At 46.5% G+C, this 10,172-nt stretch overlaps 1 protein-coding gene across 1 annotated transcript; it reads left to right on the top strand.

The window, feature by feature from the left end:
- Positions 1-340: 340 nt before the first annotated feature.
- On the top strand, positions 341-1,438 carry G0S2 (G0/G1 switch 2). Its single transcript, XM_066366063.1, has 2 exons — positions 341-496; positions 633-1,438. Exon 2 carries the CDS (start codon positions 680-682, stop codon positions 989-991), a length of 312 nt encoding a protein of 103 aa, XP_066222160.1. The 5' UTR covers positions 341-496; positions 633-679; the 3' UTR covers positions 992-1,438.
- The last annotated feature ends 8,734 nt before the right edge of the window (positions 1,439-10,172 follow it).

Genomic DNA, 10,172 nt, shown 5'->3' with positions numbered 1-10,172 from the left:
ATAGATATCTCTGTGGGTTCGGTTCTCACTCTGACTCGCACCCAGAGCAGGGCCTTCCACGTCCAGACCTCCCCTCCCCCTGCACCCTGGCGCGGTCTCCGCCACCTGGGCACCCGCTCACACCGCCCCAGCGTGCACAGCTCGTGGCCGTGGCCGTGGCCGTCGCCGCCTCTCCCACCGCGACCCTGTCCGCTCCACCCCCTCTTCCCCTTTCCTCCTCCCCCCTTTCTTCCCTCACCCCCCGCCCCCATCCCCCGCCCCCATCCCCCGCCCCCACCCTCTCGGCTCGCCGGCTGGCCCCAACCCAGGGAGCCCTGGAGGCGGGTCTAGGAGAAAAGATATAAGCGGCCGCGGGACGCGGGCAAGGTGTCAGCTGCGGAGTCTCCACCTGAAGAGCCGCGGCGGCCCAGGAGAGAACGCGGAGCCGGCTGGACCGACGGACGCTCCCGCTGCCTCCAGCTCGCTCTGCCTCCTAGGAGCTCACTACGCGGTGCAGGTGAGCCCGGCGGGGATGGGATGGTCGGGGGGACCCCTCCTGCGGGGCTGGGGTACGGCGCCGGAGCACAGGTGCTGGGGGGCTGGACCACTCCGCAGTGACTAACGGTGCCCCTTCCTGCCCGCTCCGCCCGCAGGTCCCGCCAGCCCCGAGAGCCCCGAGAGCCCAGAGCCCAGAGCCGGGATGGAGACGGTGCAGGAGCTGATCCCCCTGGTCAGGGAGATGGTGGCGCAGAAGCCCAGCCGCAAGCTGGTGAAGCTGTACGTGCTGGGCGGCGTGCTGGCCCTGTTCGGCGCCATGCTCGGCCTGGTGGAGACGGTGTGCGCCCCCTTCACGGCCGCCAGCCGCCTGCGGGACGAGGAGGACGCCGTGGCCGAGCTGCGGGCCGCCCGGGAGCGCCAGGCCCTTCAGACACAGGCCCTGCTGGAGAAGGACAAGCAACCTGAGGCCATGCTCTGCAGCCGGGCCCTCGCCAACCGGCAGCACGCCTCCTAGGACCGGGAGGTCGGCAGAGGGCGGGGGAGAGGAGAAAGAGAGAGCAAGAGAGAAAAAGAGCGAGGCAGAGACTAAGACTGAGATTGAGACTGAGACAGAGAATGAGACTGAGACTGAGACTGAGACTGAGACTGAGACTGACTCTAGGAGAGAGCAGGAGGCCTGTGCTGTTCGGAGTTACTTCGGAGAAGCCACTGACTTCTGGAACCGAACGCGCTCACAGATCTACCCAAAGGAGACTGGGATGAGTTTTGCTGCTGTGCAGCAGTGCAGAAGGATGTCATGTCCAACACAGTATCTGAGCTGCGTGCATCTACCATTTTGCACTAGGGCAGAAGGAGGAGAAATAAATGCTTTTTATATATATTATTGGTACTATTATTAATAATAATATTTTTACAATGACCACCATTTTGCATTTTGAAATTAAAAACATTTTGTACTATATCTCAGTCTCTGATTCCTGCGCGGAATGGTTCCCTGAGGTGGGCGGGCACAGAGGGGGGTGGGCATACTGGTAGAGGGGTTCACACCTTAGTGAGCACAGGAGAGAGCAGCTTCCTGCAGGACAGGCAACACTTTCCCCACTGCCAGGGACTCTGATATTCATATTTCGGGTTTAGATGTCTGTTGAGGATTTGCTTTTGTTTCACGTTAGAGGTGGGAAGAAACTTCGATAAGTCCTACCAGACTTAGCATTTTAAGATCAGAAGATAAATCAACTTCTATGCTACAGTACATGAATGGGAGATAGTGATCAGTTCTAGGGCAGAAAATCCATTTCTCATTTCACACCTGTGCACCAGAGGCTCCCATGGCTGATACCTCTTTCTTCCCAACTGTATTTTAGCAAAAGAAAGAGGGAGAGGGAGAGAGGTGAAGGGAGGGGAGAGGGGGATAGAGAAAACCAGCCCCTTTCCCCAGTAGGACAAGAGAGAAGGCAAAGCTTCCAAGAACCCCTAAATGCATGTCCAGTTCGACCTAGCCTTCCTCTTTATGAACTCAAATCACAGTAAGAGAAGCTCTAGGTTAGAAGGAGAAGAGACCGGTTGTCACAAACCTGAGTCCTCTGCCTCCAGGGACAGAGCTTGTATGGCAATAACTAATTCAGTGTCTCTTTAGGGCTCAGCAAAGAAAAATTTGAACAATGAAAATTTTGGCTTTTAAAGAGGTAGGTAAGGGCATGGGCTCTTGTCATCAGTAGCTAGGAGTTTTTGCCAGACAGCAATGGCTCCTGTCATTGCTTCTAATCAGATTCTCTCAGGACCACCAATCCCTACCACACACCGCTCCATTTTGTATATTTCTGCCAGCTCATATCCTACCCAGGGTTCCTGGCCCTGATCAAATGTCATCTCTCTCTGAAATGCATCCTTATCACTCCCAAGTAAAAGGACAATCAGAACGGCATGAGATTAATCAAGGGGAAAGAGATATATTTAAAGGAAGAGAAGAATATCAGTGGCACCGCTGTTCTCCGTTTCCAAATTGCAAAGCTCAGTGCTATATTAAGACATAGAGCCTCATCTTAAATACCAAAAAAAAAATCTGAGAACTTCACCCAATCTTATTCTTCCAGTTGGTTTTCCCAAATGCCTCTCTTATTATGTTAATCATTCCTCCTCCCATGTAGCCACCACCATGTTCCAGCTCTCAACAGCTCAAACCACCCCCCAGGACATTTGCCCCAAACCAACCCACTGCCAGACTCTGTTCTTCAATACCTTTCTTTCTTTCTTTCTTTTCTAAGTGAGAGTAGGAGAGATACAGAGACATGCACCCCAACCGAGATCCACCCAGCAACCCCCATCTGGGCCAAAGCTCTGCCCATTTGGGTCCATGCTCCAAATGGAGCTATTTTTAGCACCTGAGGTGGAGGGAAGCCATCCTCAGAACCCAGAGCTGACAAGCTGATATGCTCAAACCAATCGAGCCATGACTGCAGGGGGGGGGGGGCAGAGAGAGCGAGAGAGAGAGAGAGAGAGAGAGAGAGAGAGAGAGAGGAGAGCGAAGGGGGAAGCGGAGCGGGTATAGGGATAAGCAGATGGTGACCTCTCTTGTGTACCCTGACTGGGAATTAAATCCAGGACTTTTACACACCAGGTCAATGCTCTACCACTGAGCCAACTAGCCAGGGCCCTGCAATACCTTTCATCCTGCTACTCCTCCACTCCAGAAGTATCTCAGACTAACTTCCGTGCCTCTGTGTGTCTGCAATCTGCTGCTGTCCTAGCCCTTTCACTTGACTTCTCAGGCTGCCCAGAGTAAACCCTAGTACCTTCTTTCTGGAGTTTTGTATCTTTGCTCACATTACTCTTCCCACCTGAATGTCCTCCAACCCACAATCTCCACGTCTTTTTTTTTTTTTTTTTACAGGGACAGAGAGAGAGAGAGAGAGTCAGATAGGGACAGACAGACAGGAACAGGGACAGATGAGAACCATCAATCATCAGTTTTTCGTTGCAACACCTTAGTTGTTCATTGATTGCTTTCTCATATGTGTCTTGACCGCAGGCCTTCAGCAGACTGAGTAATCCCTTGCTTGAGCCAGTGACCTTAGGTCCAAGCTGGTGAGCTTTTTGCTCAAGCCAGATGAGCCCTCACTCAAGCTGGCGACCTCGGGGTCTCAAACCTGGGTCTTTCCACATCCCAGTCCAACGCTCTATCCACTGCGCCACCGCCTGGTCAGGCAATCTCCACAGCTTCTGAAACCAACTTTACATTCTACAAATATTCTTCCTGTTGCCGAACAATATATCAAATCGTGTACTCCAGGCCTGACCTGTGGTGGCACAGTGGATAAAGCGTCGACCTGAAATGCTGTGGTCAGCCGGTTTGAAGTCTCTGGCTTGCCTAGTCAAAGCACATATGGGAGTTGATGCTTCCTGCTCCTCCCCCTTCTCTGTCTGTCTGTCTTTCTCTCCCCCCTCTCTTAAATGAATAAGTTAAAAAAATTTAAAACATGTACTCCAAATTTTTATTTAGAAGATAATGCCTATTTCTTGTTTGCCTATGTATAACAAAATATATGTTTTTACAAATTTTCCTAAATGTACAAAAAGTGCTTATGTATTTTTAGTTTAAAATGTTATGCCTCATGCTTATACATGTTCAAAACACCCAACCCAAGTAAGTCTGAGCTATTGAAATCTTCTCTGTTCTCGTTGATCTTCTCATCTTCTGAATTCTTACAGGTAATACAATATGGGTTTCATACTGGATCATTTAGTAATGAACGTTTTCTTCAGTTGTATTATGGATCTGGTCTATCTCTCATAGTATATAATATTCTTGAGGTCAAGGACATCTTCCTCTTTAGTGTTCATAGAAATTAGCAAGTCCTAGGCAAATAGTAGGTTCTTAATAAATACTTGATTATTCAATCAACCAATTAGGACATTAGAGCAATGGTTCTCAATGGGGAAGAGGGGGCAGAGGAAGACAAGATGGCGCTGGAGTAGGCGGAAGTACCAACATCCACCTGCCAGAACCAAAGTGGATTACAAACTAATTTTAAGAACTATCATCTGGAAAAACCAACTTTGGTCTAAACTAAAGATACATTGGACAAAGATTCAAAAGTATAAACTAAATAAAAATAAAAATAGATTTCAGGAAACTTTCAAAGAGTATTCTGGAATAGACTTAATAGTTGAAGTAAAGGAGACTTGTCTTGTTGTTATTTATTTCTTTTTCTTCTAATGGCCCCAACTATGAGTTAGGAGGTTAAATAAGAAAAACTTAATTGAAATCCAAAATGAGCAGCTTAGAAAATATTCAACATGTGGGTAGACATCTTCAGAGAGCCTCAGAAAGTAACTAAGCTGGAAATCTCTACATAAAACAACTGTCTCCTGAAAAAAAAAACAAGACTAAAAGTCTTCTATCCTCTAAGAACTGGGAGTCTACAGATAAGTATACTTGTCGATATTATAAGCAGAAGGATCATTGGAATAACCAATATCCCTTTTTGGCTAAGAAATAGAAAGATGATTATCTAAAACCTCTCCAATGATTCTGCTCCAAAGGAGACATTAGCACTAAGCAATTTCAGTCCTTCCTCTAAACTGATGTCTCCAAGCCTCAGAGAGGCTGGTGTGGAACCATACCAATTACAGCTTCCATCAGGGCAGAGCTATGTCTGGTTTGGCTCACCACTCTAACCCATACTCCTAGCCCAGTGCCTGGCATGGAGTAGGTGTTCATTAAACACTTGTTGCATAAGGAATACATAAATGGATTAAGAAAGTGGCCTTTTTGCTGACACATCATTGACCATTCCTCTAAATTGGGTATGATGCTCCATCATTAATTGGTGTAGATCGGGCTGGTATTGTTATCTCTACTTATGGAGCCTCTACCCCACCTGGATCCTATTGTAGCCTCCTGTCTCCCCTCCACCATCCACACTCCTATTGATGGGATTACATAATTGTTTGTAAATCACATAGATTATTGCTTAAGGACGTTATACCTCAGAGATGTGTAGATACACAAACCTCACAGAGAGCATTGGATCATTTGAGTCTCTCCTCATAGGGAGGGAAAATATGCCCCAACCCAGTTCTGGTAAATGGTGGAGGTGGGGAATGGCATTACCTGTTCCTGTTAATACTTCTCTTTGAGGCAAAGCCAGGAATCTGAGATAAGTTCTGGCTAAAGGTGAGACAGAGGTTCTGCCTAGTGCTCCTATGGCTTGTTTAGAGCTAACAATAGTAATGGATATGTCTCCAGGGCAACCAGGACCACTTCCAATCATTCATACTGAGCTGCCTCAGGAGGTCCTCTGTCTTTTGGGGAACCCTGATGCCTGCGACCCAGGATTGGCCCACTCTGGCTTCCTTTTGGGGCTTCTCTCCCAGTGGCTCCTGGCTGTAACCTTGGACCCAGCATAAGGCTTTCTTTCTTGGCCCAGATTTCACCTTTTTGTATCAGATGGCAGACCAGCTGGTCCCAGTCCTGAATCAGATCTTCTGACTCCTCCCAGAAACCAACCAAATTCTGAGCAGGAAGTCCTGCCCCTCCCCAAAGAGTGGGAAACCACAGAGGAAGAGGGGATGAAACAGAAGGGAAGGCAGAGGAGGAAGGAGAGGAAGAAAAGAAGCAAAGGGGGAAAGTAGCTCCATTAAAAGAAGAAGAATTTGGTTGACTCCTCAAGGTAAGTCTTTTTAAAATCTCATATATTATAGCATTACCATTGTGTCGGGACCTAGTTTATCATAGATACTTTAAAAAAAAGTACTGAAATAATGCATCTATTAGGATAAACTAGAAGGCTGAGCTGAGGAGAGATTTCAATGTCAAATGCTTGTCAAAGAAAAAGAACAGAAATGCCCAATGAGTTATGAAGTGTGTAGGAGGGAAGATGTAAGTCACAGATGGAACCAGACGTCTGTTACTGGCACTGAGCATTCCGGCCGTTTGGGGACAGAAAGTTAAGTTGGAATTAAAAAGTGGCAAAAATAGTTTTTAAAAGTGTACGCACTTTTTTTGAAATCATAAAAAAGATTACAGGTTGTAAGCATTTTTTAAAATTGGCTTTAACCCAATGACAGAGTACAAACATCAGGTGGTATACTGGGACTTGTTAAAAGTGCTGATAGATGCATTTTACATCCAATCATCGGTCAGTTTATATATTATTAATATTGACATCTGGAACTTTGAGAAAGGCTCGTTTTATTTCAAGAAGTCTTGTTCAATGGACCCAGGGAGGCCTAAAGTTGTCAATCAAAATTCTTCATGTGCTCTTCACCTGTCCCTTAATCCCCATCCCACCTGGCTGCTCAGGATACTGACCTAAGCTCTAAAAAGGCCTGTTCACAAAGAATTGAAAAGCACTTCTTGTGTGTCAGTTAGAGAAACCCTGACAGGAACAGGAAATGCCATTCCCCGCCCTGATCATTTACCAGAACCCTCACTTGCCATCAATAACAATATCATCCAGAAGGTTGCGGTTTACTGGTCCAGTCCTGGCAGGATTAAAATAGCTAGACTCATGCTTTGGAAAGCGTCTATAGAGGATGGTGATGTGTTTTCACAACAGTTGGCTGTTAAGAATCCTGCTCCCTCAACTTTTCCAACAGAGCTTAACAATTCAAAGGGACACGCTTGAAGTGGGTTTTTTAGTGCCAGTATTTCTCTTTGGGTTTTGTGTGAGTAAATGAAAGTCAGAAGCTGAAGGGGGGTGGGGGAGGCACAGAGAGTCTCACTTCTGCTTGCTTGCCAAGATTTAAAAGGAACTGTCTTTCCTTCCCTCTTTAGCGTGATATGAAAATAAAACCCCCAAATCCAAGGTTGCTCTATAGATTGATTTCAGTACAGCTAAAAGCTCCCTGCAACCAATTTCAAAACTGGAAGTCAATCTAATTGAATTCCTCTTATTTGCCAGGTGAGATAATTAAAGCGCAGGCAAGGGAAGGGCCTTGCCCAGGGTCACATATATCAGTGGTGGAGGGAGACTGGAGCTCGGTTCTCCTGGTCCCCCACAGGGGTCTTTCAAAAACACCACTAAAACTTTACAGGAAGGTGCTCCAGACACCCGAGAACTCATAAATATTACATCTGCTGATTAAATAAAGTATTCCATTAAAAGTTGCTCAAGTAATCCTTGCCTGGCCAAAATAGAAAGAAGGAAAAGATTTGCTTAACAGTTAAGATTTTCCAGAATCTGTTTTTATAATTGTCAGGGGACTAGAGACTACAGAAGAAGGGTTCAAGGCAGGTTTGTCATAAAACAACTAGAATATTTTACATTCTTACCATTAACCTAGCACTTTACATATCTCATCTCTTTATATAACCTCCTGATATCTCCATTTTACAGATAATACTTTTTTAATTTGCTCAAATTCACAGAGGGAATAGCATATTATTACTTCCACACCTTTCATTGGTAGACCCAAGATCACACTCTGGACTCAGGTGGATACTTATAGTTCAGTAACCATTACACTCTTACTCAGGCCACTCCCCAGTGTGGACCTTTGCTCCAGGCATTTCAATCTACATGAGGTTCCTCTGACATGTCATACTATTGCTAGACCCCTTGTCTGAACACATGAAGCTCCCTCTGCTTAGAATACCTTTCCCCCAACTTCTTCTCCATAACTTGTACTTATCCATCAAAACTTAACTCCAGGGCCCTGGCCGGTTGGCTCAGCGGTAGAGCGTCGACCTGGCATGCGGGGGACCCGGGTTCGATTCCCGGCCAGGGCACATAGGAGAAGTGCCCATTTGCTTCTCTACCCCCACCCCCTCCTTCCTCTCTGTCTCTCTCTTCCCCTCCCGCAGCCAAGGCTCCATTGGAGCAAAGATGGCCCGGGCACTAGGGATGGCTCCTTGGCCTCTGCCCCAGGTGCTGGAGTGGCTCTGGTCGCGGCAGAGCGACGCCCCGGAGGGGCAGAGCATCGCCCCCTGGTGGGCAGAGCATCGCCCCTGGTGGGCATGCCGGGTGGATCCCGGTCGGGCGCATGCGGGAGTCTGTCTGTCTCTCCCGTTTCCAGCTTCAGAAAAATAAAATAAAAAAATAAAAATAAATTAAAAAAAAAAACTTAACTCCAGGGCCTGACCAGGCAGTGGCGCAGTGGGTAGTGCGTCGGATGGGGATGCAGAGAACCCAGGTTCAAGACCCCAAGGTCGCCAGCTTGAGTGCGGGCTCATCTGATTTGAGCAAAGCTCACCAGCTTGGACCCAAGGTCGCTGGCTCAAGCAAGGGATTACTCAGTCTGCTGAAGGCCCATGGTCAAGGCACATATGAGAAAGCAATCAATGAACAACTAAGGTGTCGAACAAAAAACTGATGATTGATGCTTCTCATCTCTCTCCATTCCTATCTGTCTGTCCCTATCTATCCCTCTCTCTGACTCTCTCTCTGTTTCTGTAAAAAACAAAAACAAAAAACAAAAAACTTAACTCCAGGGCTTCCTCCTTCCAGAATCCTTTCCCCCACTCTGGGCTGATGTGGATGGCCTGCTCTGTACTCCGGTAGCATCTCTGCATACCCATATTATAGTATATTATTAGCTATAGTGACTTCATTTACTTGCCTACCTTTCTTATGTTTAACTACAACCTCCTTGAAGGAAGATATGAAATATCACTCAGCTTTTATATTCTTGGCATCTTGCACAGTTTGGATTATTTATTAGAGCTCAATAAATGTTTGGAAAAACTAGATGAATGACCAAATAAAATATTTTTCCTTCTTTCCTTCCATTAAAATGATTTAATAAAAAGTCTAATTTCTACACTCTTGACTCTTAAGTAGCTGGAAGGGTGGTGGAATAGAAGATGTCACTATTACAAGCTTCACCTCATTTCAAGCCCAATAATCTACTTGAGAGAACTATCTAGGATAAAACATGGGAGTTGAAAAAGACATATTAATTTCTGATTTCTTACAAACGCACTTATCACGGTAGAAGAATTTACATGCTAAAAACCACATGGTCAAAGAGAACTGGAATGGAGACAACATCAGATGAGAGATGTCAACATTCTTTTGGAAGCTAGAACATAAGTAGATGAGGGATACGTGACTTAGCAAACTGGAGATTGCTAAAGGAAGCCCCCAAGTCCCCGTGACAGGAAGCTAACAAGAAGCCACAGAGTCCAGAAAACTCTCAGGGGTAATAAGGGCATCAGGATCTCAGAACATAGAGGGACAGAAGGGCCAAAAATAGGAAACACTTCAGACCCCTTCTCTTGCCCTTCGACTGAAGGAGGTAAGTCTATTTTCTGGAGAAACTGGTCAAAAAGGCAGCAGGCTCAGCAGAGGGGGGCGGGGCTTAGGCACTAAGCTAGAAACAGAATAGGGAAAGACTCCATCCTGAAAGATGAGATTCCCCAGACCCTTATCCGGGCTCAGCTCCCAGAACATCAAAAGCTCAACTTATATCCCTCTCTATTCACCCTACTCCAGCCCACACTAGGCAGAAACACTAAGGATTCCTCTGTGTAGAAAGTATCCAATGAAAAGAAAGAAAAAAACCTACAGGCACTGGTATTTGGGGTCACCCAATAAAACTGTCCAGGACCCTCTGGGTTATCCTGCAGTAGAGCCCAACAGTTAACGAGCCTTCCCTTCTCACGTGAAGCTTCCAACAGCCAAGGAATGAACTCCAAGGATCATCAATCATGGAATGAAAGCCTCTGACATTGAAGATGGAAACTCTAAAAT

The sequence above is a fragment of the Saccopteryx leptura genome, chromosome 2 (genome assembly GCF_036850995.1).
Source record: "Saccopteryx leptura isolate mSacLep1 chromosome 2, mSacLep1_pri_phased_curated, whole genome shotgun sequence".
Taxonomy (NCBI): domain Eukaryota; kingdom Metazoa; phylum Chordata; class Mammalia; order Chiroptera; family Emballonuridae; genus Saccopteryx; species Saccopteryx leptura.
The sequence above is the reverse complement of the archived record's forward strand: the minus strand, read 5'-3'. Positions and strand labels throughout refer to the sequence as shown.

Bases quoted from the DNA above. Each gene is read 5' to 3' on its own strand.
- G0S2 (XM_066366063.1), top strand. From the start codon at position 680: ATGGAGACGGTGCAGGAGCTGATCCCCCTGGTCAGGGAGATGGTGGCG.